This window comes from Centruroides sculpturatus, unplaced genomic scaffold (assembly GCF_000671375.1).
Source record: "Centruroides sculpturatus isolate CEXI.00-Female unplaced genomic scaffold, Cexi_2.0 scaffold93, whole genome shotgun sequence".
Classification (NCBI taxonomy): domain Eukaryota; kingdom Metazoa; phylum Arthropoda; class Arachnida; order Scorpiones; family Buthidae; genus Centruroides; species Centruroides sculpturatus.
The window spans coordinates 561,046-580,659 of NW_019384297.1; the positions used below are offsets into that span (position 1 = coordinate 561,046).

The following is a 19,614-nucleotide window of genomic DNA, read 5'->3' on the forward strand; positions in this document are numbered from 1 at the left end:
CTAATTCTTACTTTTATTTAAATTAAACATTTAGAAATTATAAAATTATGAAATAATATAATTTTTAAATTATAAAGACATGAAAAATGTACGATTTTACATGAAAATTTCTGTTTTCTTGATTGAAATTTTTTTCATTAAAAAGTTTAATTATTGATAAAAAATAATTATATGACAAAAGATAACACGTCGACCAGATAATTAATTATAATTAGTAAAAGATGGATTTTTAAGTTATTAAAAAATTTAATTAAATAATACTATATGGTATAACAAAATAATATGATCCTCTAGAACAGTTTTAATTTTAAAGAGCTTCCGGCATAAGAAAAAACCCGATATTTTTATATATTAAAAATTAATAAACTGTTTAGCCATTGTTCTATAGTTAGAAAATAAATATAAGAAATCTGTTGGCAGGTATAAGATATATAAAGCATTTCTAATATAAAGAAAACTAACAGAAATATGTTCATTTGATATGATAATAATATCTATGATATTATTATTGGTAGCTATTATATGATATCAATAAATTTTTCCTGTTTTCTTTTGATGTAAATTCTATTGGGAAAAGATAATTGGAAAACAAGGCAAAACAGATTGTTTTTAATTCATAAATAAAATTATTATAACGATAAATAGTTATTAAAATTTTCACTGGCATGATGTTAATTTTCAAACGAAAAGTATTAAAAATGAACAATATAAAAGCATCTAATTTTTATCATGTTATACAATCATTTCTAACATAATATATAATTTCCTGTAAAAAGGAAAACAAAAAGTTTCTTTCGAGTGGGCTGTTTCTCCTTTTTATCGCTAGGATCGCAACATTCGCTATGGATAACATCCGCCGAATAAGAGTAAAAAGAGCGATCACCTGGCAACGGCTAAGTGATAAACTGAGAAACATCTCAGGTAAGCAATCTTCTCTACTTGCACAATTTTAATCTTTATACAATTTATGTAAAAAATTTTATCTTTTTATCTCTAAACCTAATAGTTATAATATTATAATTAATTATTTAGAAAATAATTAATTTTAATAGTCTGTTCAAAAGTAAATATTCTATTTATTTTCATTACAGAAATAAATCAAATTTTTTCCTGATTAGTTATATATATACCCGTATAAAATTTTTTACTACAAATTAATAAAAATTATTTAAAATCACACTAATTGTGCTTATAAAATGTTAATGAATAATTACTATCCATAATTGATTTATTTTGTTATAATTTAAGATAAAGGCTACGAGAATTTTATAAATATTTTCCTTCGTCAGGAAATAATTTCTTAATCAAAGTTATAGCGTATGACTATTACTGTTTTGCACGGCGTTATTTATTATCGATAATCGAAATGCCACGAATTGTCTTGTCATGAAAGATAATATATATAAAATTCCTGATTCAAACAGGCACATAATAATTTTAAAGCATAAATACTTAATGGATTTATTCAACACAGTTGAAAATTATTTTTTTAATTATAGAACATACTTTAGATATAAACATGATATAAGTCAGAACTTAGTTTTTGTGTGATGAAAAGATCAATGCTTCAAACTTGCAACATTTCGAAGACAGCTGTTGCAAAATCAGATGACAATGCCTTTGTTCGAGTCATTCATAATGGAAAATAATAATATACGAAAAGAACAACATGCAAAGAATATGCAAATTGATATATTTAATCATATCCATTATTTGAAGAGACACGTTTTTGAAACGTTTTCACATAATTTTAATATCAGATAACTTTGCTGAAATTGTAGTTATAAATTATTTTAATTTCTCTTTATTAAAGCTTATGACGATTATCTTTTTTTTATCTTTTCTATTCGTAATTGTGGCTACTAATGATTTAGTGAAAAGGATTTATACTAATTTCTTTTAATTACTATTTTAAATAAGTAATTTTATTAATAATGTTGCGCATTCAGTTCACTTCTATGAGAGAAATTTATATTTTGTTTACTTTGGTTTCGTTTTTCCGATAAACCACGTTAGGATTTGCATATGTCTTTTATCGCATGCTTTTAATGCAAATTTTTGTATGTACTTTCAAATGAAATGCGATATTCTGAAAATTTTAAGTTTTCTTTATTCATAGATTTCGTAAAACGATACCTTTCTAAAGTATATTTAACGTTGATACGTTCTACGAAGCTTGTTTGAACGTTATTTAATATGATTATAAAAAGAAAATGTTAACGTTTTTCTTTATTACACAGATCACGTGAATGAATTTTATTTCATCATGGATCAGTTAGAAGAGCTACAAAACAAGAAAAATACTTGTTTAACAAACATAGAAAATTCAAACCAACCTAAAGATGGTAGGAAATTTGTTAATATATTGTAATTTTAATCATAATTCCATTATTTTCTTTATAATTTTACTAAATTTAACTTGACGTTATCAGCAGGAACTACGATGCAATAATGCATATTTTATCAAAGTTTGTTCGACTTTACTATTGTATATGTAGTGTACAGTATTATACTTCACTTCATGTATATGTATATGTAGTGTACAGTATTATTAATCAGAAACGAATTTATACAACTTTAAGTTTATATATTAATGTTAAAAATCTTTATAGCTTTGTAAATTTTTTAATTGTGCGCTGTACAAAGTAATTTAAGTTCTATAGCTTAAAAAATTAAAATTTCATAAATACTTAAATTATTCAAAACAGATGCTCATAAAAGATCTGATTTATTTGATATAAAAAGGATAGGATAATTTTGAATGTTCGAGAAATTGAATATAATTAGGGATAACATTTTAGCTAATTACGAGCATTTCTATGTTTTTTATATTTGAATCTTTTAATAGATTCTACTTTTATAAAGTATTTCGGAATGATTAATAATATTTTTATTTCCATTACAATATATTATTAATAAATTAATAATATTGTACGGAAATAAAACGGAATTATCAACAGTGTTATAGGGGAGTCGACTGTATAAAATTTAAAAGTTTATTTATTATTAATTTTCTTCAGGTTATGATAAGAAAAAAGAGTGAATAAGAAATATTAATTAATATTTGTGAGAGTCTTTGAAGATGATAACTTCCGAAAATAAGTTTTTTGTCGTTTGTAGATATAAAATGTTAATAATAAACCATTATATATTTTTAGATATGTAATAAACACATACATTTTCATAAATACAATTTTCCTAAAAGTTTTATATTATAATAAAGACAAGCTACAATATTATACAGTATTTGTATCAAATTAAGAATTTTTTCAGTAAAATTCAATAGAGAAGCAATTTATAAATACAATCGATCCCCTTATAACACTGTTGATTTTTGTTTTATATGAATTCCATGTTGTACGAGTCACTTAGATTTTACAAATACGTGAGCCGTTCACAGCCCGGCACAGGTATTTGTAAAATCTAAGTGATTCGTATAACATGGAATTCATATAAAACGGAATTATCAACAGTGTAGGGGAGTCGACTGTATAAAATTTAAAAGTTTATTAATTATATAATATTAATATAAATAATGCAAGAGCATATGAATGGTTTTTCTCGTACAATAAAACAAATAAAACAAATCATTTTGTGAAAGTGAAATGTACTATAATACAAGATTTTACACTTTAAAAATACTTTTTTCTTTTATATTCGCGAGTATTAAAATAGTAATTTCTTTCCGAATAAGTAGAAATGTAACTGAAACTTCTGCTACAATAATATATTACTTAATCGAATTTCAAACTTGTCCTTAAATGTTTAATTTACCTTTTGAGATTATATTTGATTTGTAAAATTTGAACTTTTTCCACGTATTGCTTTTCGATCTTGATGTTTCTTTATTCGATTTCAAATATTTTAATATATAACTGTACTTTCTACCTAAAATTAAATTCGATGTAATGTGAATCTGCTACTTAATCCCAGTGCTGCTTTGTGAGGACGATATAATCGATACTGAAATGGTAAATCTTCAATTAGGAAATTTCTTAACAGGAAATTAGTATAAATTCGAATTGTAAAATTATCTTTATTAAACTTGTTTTTGTTACTTTCAATTTTACACAAATTATATTAAAAAATAATATTATGACCATATTAGATTGATTAATGAATTACATCTATAAATATTTTGAAGATGAAATGCTTTTGTTAAATATTTACAAATAGTCAAATAACTAAACAAAAAATTTATAAGTGAATTTTTTAACATTAATCTCTATTTAATACTGTATTTAATTTTAATCCAAAAAGTAAGGAAAATAGAAAATTTTATGTAGAAAATAATTTTTTTTAAGATATAAGAAAACAAACATAAGATTAAATGCCAGTTTAATATATTCTTCAGAAACAATTAATTGAAGAGCTCATTTTATTTAACATTGTCTTTCAATTAACTTTTCAAGTATCAGCAAAACACAAAAAGTTTTATGCGTTTCTGCTTATAGGAGATTGAAATCATAGTATTATTTATTTATGTCTGTTTGAAATAAACCTTAACAAACTATTCTATACACTTTGTATGAGATTGTGGTGTTTATATTTTGGAACACAAAATGGAATTATGGTTTGATTTGTTGTTTGTTTTCTTTTTCTTTCAGTATAATGGAACCGTAAGTAATTTCGTTTTAAAAACAAAATATATGAGAAAAAATCAAACAGGAGAACATAGTAATGATCAGAAGTATAGGGAAATTCTAATTTTCGCAAATTTATTTTTAATTCGATTATGATAAGATAAATAGATTATCTGACTCCATCGATTCTTTTTAGAATGGAAAACTAGTAGTTTTCCGTGTACTAAAGATTAGTACAGTACGGTAATATGATAAGATAATTATTTATGAAATTAAAGTGTCAACTTTTCTGTTTACTTAATATTTTTAATTTATAGATTTAAATGAGAAATGCAAATTAAAAAAAACAAAGAAAAAATACGAAATAAATTTTAAACTATTATAATTTTAGTTAAACATATAAATTTTTGAATGTTTTTTAAGTATAATGAATCATATTTTAATTAGAGATATGTCTTATTTTTATAAATTAATTTTTTTTAAAAATGGCACAAATTTATATTATTATTGTATAAACAATTTTTCCAGCTTTGAAGTGATATTATTATCGATTCTTTCTTTAAATAGTATATTTATAAAACCTCCATGCTAGTGTTATACCTGTACAGTATTGTAACTAATTATTTGTTTGTCTCTACTTCAAATTAATGAAGTGTCAAATCAAAAGTCATTATAAACGATTTTAGATATTGGATGTAAGATTAATTTCTATGCTATATGATTTTTAAACTCAATAATCAAAAGTATAAATTCATACTTTCAAAAAATATTAAATTTGGACTGTTGTATGCATATTTTTACTATTGTTTATCGCATTATTAAAAATACATCGTACAATTTTGCTAATAAAATTTTTATCTTTATTTAATATTTCCTATTAGTAAATACAAGATACTTAAAAAATTTTATTTGTTTTAATGTTGAATTTTTTAAATAATAAAATGTTTTATTTTATATTTTAATAGGTACAGTACATTTCTTTTCCTTTGCTTATCTATATTCAATAGAATACAGATAAAGATTTTTCATTCTGGGTTTAAATTTTTTCCACTTTTACACTTTTTTGCATCTTCTTGTAACAATATTAAGTGATTCCTGATAATCATATTTATCAGGGATCATTCAATATTCTTTATTTTATGTAAAATAAAAATTTAAATATATACTGTACTTTGTAATTATTTTTTAATTAAAATAAAATTTATCTTTATTTATGCGTTATAAGACTTAATTAGATTTATTATAAAGAAAATTCTGTTCAGATAAAAAAATTATCGGAGATATTTTAAATTTTCTGTAAGTTAAATCATCAACGTGTTAATAACTAAAGCTATAATGCATTACTTAGCTTAGTTTATTTTTTATTTTTTTTATTTTTTCTACTTTAATAAACGATGAATTAATGATAAACTACGAATAAATTAATGAAATTAAATAGAATTTATATCCCACAAAACTAAAATGTGATATTGGTGTTATTGTAAAAGAAAATAATCGTATGTGAAACATATTAAATGACAGAATATTATTTTGGATGATCATCAGTGAATAAAGACATTAGTTACAGAATCTTTCTATTCTGTGTTTTGCTGAAGCAAGCCCTAGAACCGACAGAATCTTTCCATTTTTATCTTGAATAAGCTTTACCTTTGCACGAAGAATAATTGAAACCGTCTTTTAAATCATCGATCAAGTCACTTATAATATTTATAATTTTGTAAATATGTAGTATTTACTTTCTATAAATATTTAAAATGTTATTTTGCATCATATGAAACATTAAGAATATTAAATACGTCCGTAAAAAATTTTAGATATGATTCTATATATGGAAAGAGTGATTAAACGAATTAGTCCTTTTTCCTTTTAATTTTGAATTATTTCAATTGAATATTCATCATTTAAACATTTACATGATCAAATCAAATTAAATTTTATTGACTTAAAGATCTCGCTCTGTCGGAGGATACAAATAATACAATTTAACTTTATTCATTTTACTCATCTAACAAGTTAAAAATATTTTAAACTCGATTTACATATCTATAAATTAAATTTTTAGACAAAGGCAAATAACAACAATTATCTTAAACAGTGCGCAAATAGTTACGCTTTATATTATAGAATATTGTATAATATAAAAGAAGGTGAACAATGGTATTTTGTTTTTCAGCACAGAGTAAAAGAGTGATTTTTAAATAAATTTAAATTGCGATTTCGTCGTATTCGCAATGTTATACAGACATCTTTGTAGAACAAATTGTAACGAAACAAATAACTTGTAGATTGTAAACGCTCAATATAGGCCTACTAAAAAATGAAATTGTGACTGTAATGCTTTTATTCGGTCCTGTTGGACAAAGTAGTCTTTCCGCCTATTAATAATTGTGATGACCGATAAAAAGAACAGGAATTTGTCCCATCTATTATCAAGGAAAAATTAAACCCTGCAGAAGTCGCAATCCCTGATAATGCTTTAATGATAGAATGGACAGCATCCTACCGGTAGGATAGATCATCCGCCTGGTAGGATGATTATAATCGCTTTATTATACAGTAATGAAGCATACCAGCAGGATGAACTATATCGCATTTTGTAGCTTAAACTTCGAAAGCAAGATCTGAATACACAACTTTGTGATTTGGCCGCTAGGAATCGCGGAATTAAACATGACAGCTCCCATACGGCAAGGAGACCGTGTGTTTTCTGTGGCCTATTTCGATTCACATTTTTCTAATAGTGACCGTAACTTACCGTTTCTTTCGCTCTCACTCCGTTATCCTGCAACCCATCCTATCAGCAGGAAAAGCTTATGGAATATTGGTATAGTGCTGGTAGGATCATTATACTTGCGCATCTATCCTACCGTTAGCGCCTACCATCTAGATAGCCTGTGTTCATTCTATCATTAAACCATATCATTTGCATGTTTCTAAGATTAGCTTCTGCAATAAATATATTCTAAAGATTATGGGTTACAGAATGTGCGCATAAAAATGTTATGAATAACATTGAAAACACTTAAGCCTTAAAAGAAATCGTCCAAAAGCGAGACGAATGGCTTAAGCTGAATGGATTTGCCTAATTTAAACATGTTTCTCATATAATAAAGTTGGATCTTCTCTATCATATCTAAAAAAATTTAAAGACCAAATTGAGTTAAACATACTGAAGAGCAATATTCACATCATTAACTTTCATTTTAACACACGATGATCAGGTTGTACAGATTAATAATAATTATATTATTATTAATCTGTACAGGTTGTACAGATTAATAATAATTATATTATTATTAATCTGTACAACCTGAGGAATAATTCTATAAAATGATTTTTAAATATACCAAATGTATTGAAAATTACTTTTAAATATTTATATTTGTTCACAATCTCTACTAGAGAACCCTCCAAAACCTGCCTTGCAGAGAAGACCACGTCGACTGAAAACCATTATTTTTGACTTAATCTAAAATCTTTGTTTCTACAATACTCAGAAACAATAGTAACTTAATCTTCTATAAATTTATTTCTGTCTTAGATAATAATACTAAATCTGCGTAAATAAAAAAACTCCACAACAATGGACAAATATTAATACTATCCGATTCCATATCTGGAAAGCATTTATATACATTAGAAATGTATAATATAAACAGGTATGGGCTAAATGGACCGCCCCGAGGCAAGCCACCAGAAAAGAAAAAAACTAAATGAGACAGTACTTCTTCGGTGTTATGTAAGTGGCCGAAACTTGGTGTATAATTTCTGAATTATTCTGTCACCTTCGCTGGTAAACTTGTCTGTCTCAATAAGATAATTAATTTCTAACAGAGTCAAACGGTTCAGATTAATTTGCAAAAAAGTCTTAAGAGATTTTGCATATCATATCAATAGCGATTTTAGAGAAATGCACTTTTATAGATTAATCTCATTTAAAATATTCAAACAATAAATAAATAATCTCATTTGTTTAAAAGAGTCAATTTTCTCCATTATTTCAATTTAAATTGAGAATCTGTTAAAGAAATAAATCTTATTTATTAAGTTTTACCAAGTTAAAAGTTTATATGTATTGTTTTATATTGACTTAACCATACTACAGTAGAAATATAATTTTAATTTTATATCATATAAAATTTAAAAACTTATCATTTATTTTTATTTTATCGTCAGATAATATATTTTACTAATTATCATAATTAGATAGCTCTATAAATGTAATTTGTAAAATGTATTTCGTAGAAATAAAGACGGTTTTAATATGTTAATCTCATTTATATTAATGGTTTGGGATTATAATCGAGTTTTCAAATAAAATTAGAAATTATCAAGTACTAATAAAATACGATATTGTTTCGATTTGGTTTTACGCTACAAGTACAGTCTTTATTTTTGTTCAAATTTTACTTTTTATTCAATTTTTATTCATTATTTATTCAAATTTCGCTTTAGTAAAGCATTTGAATGACAACATTCTGGCAGTGGCTATGGTAGCGGAAAATTAAAATTCTATTCATTATTTACGCCTACGCGTATAAATCATATAAAATAAATTGAATTTGTAAACTCATCTTCACCTAGTCCGAAACCAACTTCGGACTGAGCGCAAATTAAATTGGTGATGGTAAATTAAATGGGAAAATAGCAAAACTCTGATTATTTCCTGTTTCTTGAAAATTCTGAAATAAACAAGATCATTTTTATAAAACAATTTGCCAAGTGAATGTCACTCTAGATAATTTACTCACCTTCATTTGTTACGTCTTGTTTGTCTAATTCGTGTCGCGCTACGCATTATTAATAAGGATCAGCTCCAACGTTGCTTAAAAATCAATTTAGATTCACTTTACGCCACGTTATATTTAACTTTTCAACCAATTTGATGATCTAAAATATTAAAATTTTAATTTTAAATAGGTTCTATGTCATAAGTTTATTAAAATAATTTTCCTTGTTATTTTTATAACAAAATCTTAAAAATAAGAAAGTTATTTTATTGGATTTGAAACAAATCATATTATTTTATAAATAACGTTATTTTATTTATATTTTTTATAATTTAAAGTTCTAAAATAAAAGAAAAAAATAAAACAAAGCTTATTACTTTTTGTTTTTGTAGTAACACAGTGTCATTTTGTTGTTTGGCTTCTTGCTGTCATTATTGTCTGTTTGATAGAAATGACTGTAATGTATATTTGTTCCGGAATACGACAACAGTTAGCACGTATATTGACATCTACATTACATCTCTATCTATATAATAAGAAAAATCGACACCAGTTTATTCTACAAACTACCGAAATCGCAAATCAAGATATAAATATTGATCATACGTAGTATTTTATATTGGTAAGGTGCAACATATTCATTAACTATTTTATAGAATAATCATAAATAAATAAAAAGTAAGCAATTATAGAAATCCCATAGTATGATTTAATAGTAATTAATTAATTAATTACTACTAAAAACAATAATTAAACTCTCTTGAAGTGTAAGTGATGCTCTTATAAATTGAAAGTAGAAAATCTAATTAATAATTCGAAACGAGTTAATTTTAATCTTTTAATAATTAATATATCATTAGTTAAATTTTTGGATCGTATTGAAGTGATTACTTTAGATTATTAAAAACTTGAAATTTAAAAATGGATATATATGGATATACATCAAAAAAATCGAAGCTGTAAAACATATTTAGTAAGTTTTAGAAGATAAATATTGCAAATCGTGTATTGATAAATGAAATCAAATACATATTATATTCTAAAACATAAAACATTTTTCCTGAAAATAGTAATGTTCAATTTTATTATAAGAAGCTCCATACGGAAAGATATAATTTTCCTAGAGATTATACCTAGAAGCAAATGTTGGTGCAAGAGATATTTTATTGATAATAAAAGAATTGCTTAAATCCAATTCTTTTTTTGAAAATTGAGATTATGGTGTTGGTACGAAATACTATATAAATAAGAAAAAAAATTTAAATTTTACTCTTTAGACTTATTTACATTTTAAGTGATCGTTTAAATCAATAATATTTACTTTCGCTTTTCTTCTTTAGTTGTCGACTATGTGATTTTTAAAGTACGATAAAATTTCAAAATGTTTTAAATATCAGTTTATTAATATAACCACAAAATATCAAGGTGAAATATATTATTTAAATTCACATCAACATATAAGTGTCTTCTTTTTCATAAAAATTTGTAATATATTAATAATTTAATTTTAATAAAACGTAATAATAAGAAAAGCATAATTGACTTAATTTCTTTCCATAAAATATTTATTAAAGAAAACGCTTTAAAATTTCTTATAAATTTTGAATATTTCTCGTAATAATTTAAAACAAGGATACAAACGTAAATAAATTATTCATATAATATTAAAATATTTTAAAATAAATTTTAAGATGTGAACAGAATTTGAAAAATGCCTTTGAAATGAAAAGAAAAATGCGCTTATTGCCAATTTATTATTAACGTTGCATTCTAAGAAAATCTAGAAGGCATTTCTTTAAAAGATTGCTATTAAAGTGGATAAACTTTCTTTATTCGGGCAAATAACTTTATCTGACGAAAAATGTTTTAATTCTTGACAATGATTTTGAAAGTTTAAATCGATTTCTATTCGCTTCGGGCAATTTTTGCTTCTGACCATAAATATTGAAGTCATTGTAATGTCAAAAAATAAGAATATATTGTATCCATAAAAACTGGATTGCGGGTTTATTAATTGCAAATCACATCTAATGTACCTGTATTATGCATATATTTATAGAGCAGTCCACGAGTGATTTATTATATTCATCTCGAATTAAATTTTGTATGTCTGTATTTTATTTGTTTTACGATTAAAATGAGAACGTAAGTTATATTTAAAATTATTTATAATGTAAAAACCGTCTCCTTATAACGTTAGTCTACATTATTAACAGAATTTTGTAGTTTGGGATTTCTATATTTTATATTAACTATTCGTTAAATTCTCGATAATTATGAAGAAACTATTAATTTTCATTCGATATACAATATAAATTATTACGTTAATTTTTAATTAAAAGTTATTATAATAACTATAATAACTATGCTTAAATTAACTTTGATTACTCTATATTTGTGAGCTATAAAGACGATGAAAGCTTTTTACTAAGGCCAAAAACACTTTCAAAATTTAAAATAAAATAAATACAAAGTGTTTTCTCATATTTTTTTGTGATAAATAAATTTGAAAATTGAAATATAGTAAATATTCAGGAGTTTTTGTTTCATTTTTACAAAAGCTGATTATTGAAAATAATTGGATTGATGGGATAAGGCAATGCAAAACAGAGACAATCTGTCAAGGGGAAGTGTATCTCGGGAGGACATTTATGGGAAACTAGCCCCTATTCAGGTGTTAATATTATTAACAATTTCTCAAAAATGTGATGTGATGGCCAAACTTAGAAATTAGTTTAATAAAATATAACAAAAAAGTTATGTTGACCAATGTAATTAATGAAGATATAGTTTTGTTTAATCTTTTATTTTTAAAAAAGAACTAAAATATATTATATAATTTAATACTATAGTATACTAAATAAATTACTAAACTACATTAAATAATAAAATGTATTGCTAAATTATATTTTGAATTAGTAATAATTTATATCAAAGTTATTATTTCATAAAATATTTTAAAATCGATCTGTCAGAAAGTATTTTTACAGAATTTTCAAATGCATTTATTTATTCGTGTGAAAATAGCATAATTTTCTAATACGAGATATTTTTAAATTACTTTCGGAAACTAGATTCGGTTCTTTAACAACGTAAACAAAATTCAGAAAGAAAATATCTTCGACGCTGTTCATTATTATAAGCGTATCACTTTCTGTCAGTATAATGGAAAACTGTCTGTACTCAAGCTCGTTATTAATGCATCGCGTTATACTGTAAAATATTTTATATTAAATAGAGTAATTCAATTAAATAATTTCAAATATTTCAATAATTGTCAAATATTAAAATTTGACAATCTATAAATTTAATATCTTGATTGCGTTATTCTTCATCAAGTAATACTTTAATGTAATTTAATTTAGCTTTAATGAAATGCTCGTAATTTTTAATTTAGAATTTATTTTCAATAAACTATTTAAGTTATTTTCTTTTATTATATTTGAAAAATCGATTGTAATTAATTAAAAGTTGTAAGAAGCCTTACTCACTAGACACATAAAGTATGAAATATATTTTGCTTATATTTTTTATCGAATAAATTAAGGAATTAGAATTATCAATCTATTGATTAATTGAAATAGTATAGTTTAATATAACATCTATTATTGTAAAACAAAGCACAGTCGCGGGAAAAAATAAATAAAATTTATTCTAAATAACATCACAGAACTATATCGAAAAAAAAGACACAGGTGGAATATGACTGCTGATAACTGATCTCATGACACCATTTTTTTTTTTATTTAAATTTAGAAATTGTTTTAAATAAATTATTTTATATAGTCTATATTTGTTTTGTTCTGAATTTGTTAGGCTTTATTCGATGAAAAATATTCTAAACTTTAAAGTAGGATTTATTAGGGATACTTTAGTGTTATAGATATAAAGTACAGAATATACTGGATAAAATAAGAAAAGAAAACATTCAAATTTTATGTCAGTATACAATATTTACAATTAAAAATGCCATTTTGGAGGAATTATATTGATAAAATATAACACTTATTTATTGAAATTAATTAACCTTTATGTTTTTGTCTTAAGATTTTTTACTTATTTTTATTATATTTTCAGATTAAAGGTAATTAGTAAAATTAAATATTAAATGGAGATTAACGTTATAATAAGAAAATATTAGTTAAATGCAACATTTGAATAACGTTAAAATCAGTTATTTGTAAATGTTTCACTAACGAATTAAATCCCCAAAATATTTATGGATATAATTCATTAATAAACCAAATAAATTATCCGTAATATTACTTTTAAAAATAATTTGCATTAAATTAAAAATAACAAAAACAAATTTAATAAAGATAATTTTGCGGTTCAAATTTATACTAATTTCCTATTAAGAAATTTTCTGAGTGAAGATTAAACATTTGATTATCAATGACTACTTAAAATAGAGTTAAATTAGATAAAAATCACTTCTATTTTATTTTATTTTGCAGGTTGCTTAGAAACCAAGTGAAAATAACGTAATAATTATTCTTAAAACATAATTTTTCTGTTACTCCTTGATTTTATTTAAATAAACATTTCAACTACATGAAATCAATCTACACTGAGATGTTTACACTTAGTAACTTTCCTCCGAGAATTTTTATAATAGTAATTATCGAAGTGAGAAAATATTTTTAATACAGATAAGCAGAATGATAAAGACGTTGCTTATTTCCACGTTTATGAAAACAATTGAAAATTTTGCTAAAAATATTGTAATTTTAAGAAATACAGTAGAGCATCGATTATCCGACCCCCGATTAACCGTCACATCGGTTAATCGACCGTTCTAGTCGGCAAATTCAAATGTCCGCTAGTGATGTGGCGCTACAATATTTGACTATGTCTTGGCTACTTTAATAGTATTTTTACGTGTTTTAGCTGGCAACAATCATCGGACCNTAAAACAAGGATACAAACGTAAATAAATTATTCATATAATATTAAAATATTTTAAAATAAATTTTAAGATGTGAACAGAATTTGAAAAATGCCTTTGAAATGAAAAGAAAAATGCGCTTATTGCCAATTTATTATTAACGTTGCATTCTAAGAAAATCTAGAAGGCATTTCTTTAAAAGATTGCTATTAAAATGGATAAACTTTCTTTATTCGGGCAAATAACTTTATCTGACGAAAAATGTTTTAATTCTTGACAATGATTTTGAAAGTTTAAATCGATTTCTATTCGCTTCGGGCAATTTTTGCTTCTGACCATAAATATTGAAGTCATTGTAATGTCAAAAAATAAGAATATATTGTATCCATAAAAACTGGATTGCGGGTTTATTAATTGCAAATCACATCTAATGTACCTGTATTATGCATATATTTATAGAGCAGTCCACGAGTGATTTATTATATTCATCTCGAATTAAATTTTGTATGTCTGTATTTTATTTGTTTTACGATTAAAATGAGAACGTAAGTTATATTTAAAATTATTTATAATGTAAAAACCGTCTCCTTACAACGTTAGTCTACATTATTAACAGAATTTTGTAGTTTGGGATTTCTATATTTTATATTAACTATTCGTTAAATTCTCGATAATTATGAAGAAACTATTAATTTTCATTCGATATACAATATAAATTATTACGTTAATTTTTAATTAAAAGTTATTATAATAACTATAATAACTATGCTTAAATTAACTTTGATTACTCTATATTTGTGAGCTATAAAGACGATGAAAGCTTTTTACTAAGGCCAAAAACACTTTCAAAATTTAAAATAAAATAAATACAAAGTGTTTTCTCATATTTTTTTGTGATAAATAAATTTGAAAATTGAAATATAGTAAATATTCAGGTGTTTTTGTTTCATTTTTACAAAAGCTGATTATTGAAAATAATTGGATTGATGGGATAAGGCAATGCAAAACAGAGACAATCTGTCAAGGGGAAGTGTATCTCGGGAGGACATTTATGGGAAACTAGCCCCTATTCAGGTGTTAATATTATTAACAATTTCTCAAAAATGTGATGTGATGGCCAAACTTAGAAATTAGTTTAATAAAATATAACAAAAAAGTTATGTTGACCAATGTAATTAATGAAGATATAGTTTTGTTTAATCTTTTATTTTTAAAAAAGAACTAAAATATATTATATAATTTAATACTATAGTATACTAAATAAATTACTAAACTACATTAAATAATAAAATGTATTGCTAAATTATATTTTGAATTAGTAATAATTTATATCAAAGTTATTATTTCATAAAATATTTTAAAATCGATCTGTCAGAAAGTATTTTTACAGAATTTTCAAATGCATTTATTTATTCGTGTGAAAATAGCATAATTTTCTAATACGAGATATTTTTAAATTACTTTCGGAAACTAGATTCGGTTCTTTAACAACGTAAACAAAATTCAGAAAGAAAATATCTTCGACGCTGTTCATTATTATAAGCGTATCACTTTCTGTCAGTATAATGGAAAACTGTCTGTACTCAAGCTCGTTATTAATGCATCGCGTTATACTGTAAAATATTTTATATTAAATAGAGTAATTCAATTAAATAATTTCAAATATTTCAATAATTGTCAAATATTAAAATTTGACAATCTATAAATTTAATATCTTGATTGCGTTATTCTTCATCAAGTAATACTTTAATGTAATTTAATTTAGCTTTAATGAAATGCTCGTAATTTTTAATTTAGAATTTATTTTCAATAAACTATTTAAGTTATTTTCTTTTATTATATTTGAAAAATCGATTGTAATTAATTAAAAGTTGTAAGAAGCCTTACTCACTAGACACATAAAGTATGAAATATATTTTGCTTATATTTTTTATCGAATAAATTAAGGAATTAGAATTATCAATCTATTGATTAATTGAAATAGTATAGTTTAATATAACATCTATTATTGTAAAACAAAGCACAGTCGCGGGAAAAAATAAATAAAATTTATTCTAAATAACATCACAGAACTATATCGAAAAAAAAGACACAGGTGGAATATGACTGCTGATAACTGATCTCATGACACCATTTTTTTTTTTATTTAAATTTAGAAATTGTTTTAAATAAATTATTTTATATAGTCTATATTTGTTTTGTTCTGAATTTGTTAGGCTTTATTCGATGAAAAATATTCTAAACTTTAAAGTAGGATTTATTAGGGATACTTTAGTGTTATAGATATAAAGTACAGAATATACTGGATAAAATAAGAAAAGAAAACATTCAAATTTTATGTCAGTATACAATATTTACAATTAAAAATGCCATTTTGGAGGAATTATATTGATAAAATATAACACTTATTTATTGAAATTAATTAACCTTTATGTTTTTGTCTTAAGATTTTTTACTTATTTTTATTATATTTTCAGATTAAAGGTAATTAGTAAAATTAAATATTAAATGGAGATTAACGTTATAATAAGAAAATATTAGTTAAATGCAACATTTGAATAACGTTAAAATCAGTTATTTGTAAATGTTTTACTAACGAATTAAATCCCCAAAATATTTATGGATATAATTCATTAATAAACCAAATAAATTATCCGTAATATTACTTTTAAAAATAATTTGCATTAAATTAAAAATAACAAAAACAAATTTAATAAAGATAATTTTGCGGTTCAAATTTATACTAATTTCCTATTAAGAAATTTTCTGAGTGAAGATTAAACATTTGATTATCAATGACTACTTAAAATAGAGTTAAATTAGATAAAAATCACTTCTATTTTATTTTATTTTGCAGGTTGCTTAGAAACCAAGTGAAAATAACGTAATAATTATTCTTAAAACATAATTTTTCTGTTACTCCTTGATTTTATTTAAATAAACATTTCAACTACATGAAATCAATCTACACTGAGATGTTTACACTTAGTAACTTTCCTCCGAGAATTTTTATAATAGTAATTATCGAAGTGAGAAAATATTTTTAATACAGATAAGCAGAATGATAAAGACGTTGCTTATTTCCACGTTTATGAAAACAATTGAAAATTTTGCTAAAAATATTTTTATGTCAAATTTTAATCATATATATAAAGAATATATAAGGAAGATAATTGATCTTTTTAAAAATTTAATCGATAATATTTAGACAAAAGAATAATTTCTCTCAAAAGAAAATATAGTAGTTACAATCCTAAAATATTTGTTTTAATTTGAAAAAATCTTACTTATGCTATTTATTACAATTTTCTGCATAATTAAATATTTATATTTCATTTGCTCATTAAATTGTTACATTTACATTCTAATATTATAGGTGACGTAAAATGGTTTACAGTTTTACTGATAAGTTAAGTAAAAATGTTAAATATATTAATTAATTACTCTTAATTTTTATACGGACAATAATAATAATAATCGTGTAGTTTTGTTTTTTGACGTCATATAATTTATCTCTGATAACAAAAAAATAATTGCATTGTAATGTTACTAAAACATAATCAACTTATCGGAAAGAAATAGAACCAAATTAAATTATTTTTGTGTGTTTTGGTATTGATTTGTACTTTATCACTGTTAAAGTAAGGTTTGAAAAACAAACTTGCAAAAGTGCTCCCGAATTAGCCGATTCATTATTTTGATTGTCAGAGGCGAAATGAGAAACACCTGAAAAAAATGCAGCTAGTAAGCGAAACAAAGCCAAGACTTTGACTAAAGGAGTAAAAAATTATAAACTGATCATAATCATAATCCTGATTTCGAGTAATAAAAAGTCGATTTATATTAAGATTATAAGAGCAGTATATATGTATCATATTGGAAATTACTGTACTCGACATTTTACATTTATTATTATTTATAAAACATGAAATAATTTATGGTACTAGAATAGTTTTTAAAAGAACATATCAATCATCAATTAGTTTACATAAAATTTGAGTAGTTTTTTTACAAAAGCTTAAAAAGAACAAATAAAAAAATCTAGCTTTAATTTGTTATTTATTTTTTATCAAAATTGGTATCATGATTATATAAAGGGAAAGAAGCGAAGCTGAGAATTCACTTTTAGACTAGCCAATAATAATAATTAATAAAATAAGAAAAAATTATCCAAGAATGTGTGGGTAATAAATTCAATCAAATAAGATTTTTGTTATTATTATATAGAATAGGATAAATGGGATAACGTAATGTAACGCTTGGGCGATCTGCTAAGGGATTACTCCAGAAGAACTTTTTATTGTAATTGGCCAACTATTTAGGTTAGACACATAAAGAAATTTCCGAAAATTCCATGTGGTTAGCTCGTTGGTCAGGTGCGAATCTGAGTTTAGGTAATAAGATGTAAAGAATATCCAAGTCGAAGATTTCGTATATTTTCATTTCTGCAAAAACCTTATGATAACATTAAAAACATTTATTCAAAATTCATTATATGTTTCAGCTTGTATGTCCTCATTACAATATTTAACAAATGAAAATATTCAATAAATAATATATAACAGGAAAGATCCAAAAATTTACACTTACAAGATAAGTATTTTGACCATGTCATTACCTATAAAAAGTAACATTTTAAAGTGTATTTTTCTCCTACAAATCATACATTTCCTACAAAATGTCTCCACAACACATACATAAGGCCTCATTTACACAAGTGTTTCGAGCGTAGTTTCAATAATAAAATAGTTTTCACAATCAAATTTTATGGGGTTTTTTAAAAGATTAGTTTTAAAGATTATTAAAACTTATATATTTTAAAAATTTTGTAACCTACATTATTTTAAGTTGTATAACTATATAAAAACACCGAAGAAAATATTCCGATAAAGTAACAACTTCAATATCTACATTTTTAACAAGCATACAAAGAACTGTAATGATTTTCATCAATAATATATCAGGCGTTGTCGGTGTATTTACATATTTTGCATTTGTTTCCAGCAATTATGAATTTCTACGTATTGATTTATTTATTCTTCTAGTTCCTTTATTTATACAAATGAGGACGTTCAAAACGAAACATGTAATGAATTTCGAATAAATGTTTATAATGCTATTATGAATCTTTTGGAGAGATGAAAATATGGAAAACCATTGATTTGGTAATATTCCTCATATCATGTTAACAGTTTATAATCTAATTAGATCTCACCGACGTTAGCAGTTTCATTCTCTAGGCCACTGGTGGTTTCCATTTTTTTATTTTTTTATTATTATTTTTATTGTTTTGATCTTGCCAATTTATTTTAACAACAAATAATTATTTCTCGTAAATTTTCATTTCATTTTCTAAATGCAATTAAAAGAAATACCGGTATCTGTAATTTAGAAAAATATTCACAACTAAGGC

At 23.7% G+C, this 19,614-nt stretch overlaps 1 protein-coding gene and 1 long non-coding RNA gene across 2 annotated transcripts in view; one reads left to right on the plus strand and one right to left on the minus strand.

The window, feature by feature from the left end:
* Window positions 1-869: 869 nt before the first annotated feature.
* The window catches only part of LOC111625906 (calcitonin receptor-like), a 29,540-nt gene continuing 10,795 nt past the window's right edge, over window positions 870-19,614 (plus strand). Inside the window, exons 1-2 of the mRNA XM_023369196.1 lie at window positions 870-921; window positions 2,241-2,345. Coding sequence (XP_023224964.1) covers window positions 2,267-2,345 — 79 coding nt within the window. The 5' untranslated portion in view covers window positions 870-921; window positions 2,241-2,266. The remainder of the gene's footprint in view (window positions 922-2,240; window positions 2,346-19,614) is intronic.
* LOC111624783 lies at window positions 9,044-9,827 on the minus strand. Its single transcript, XR_002756637.1, has 3 exons — window positions 9,691-9,827; window positions 9,335-9,473; window positions 9,044-9,265 (listed from the first exon to the last, which is right to left on the minus strand). It is a non-coding gene; the product is annotated as an uncharacterized LOC111624783 (long non-coding RNA).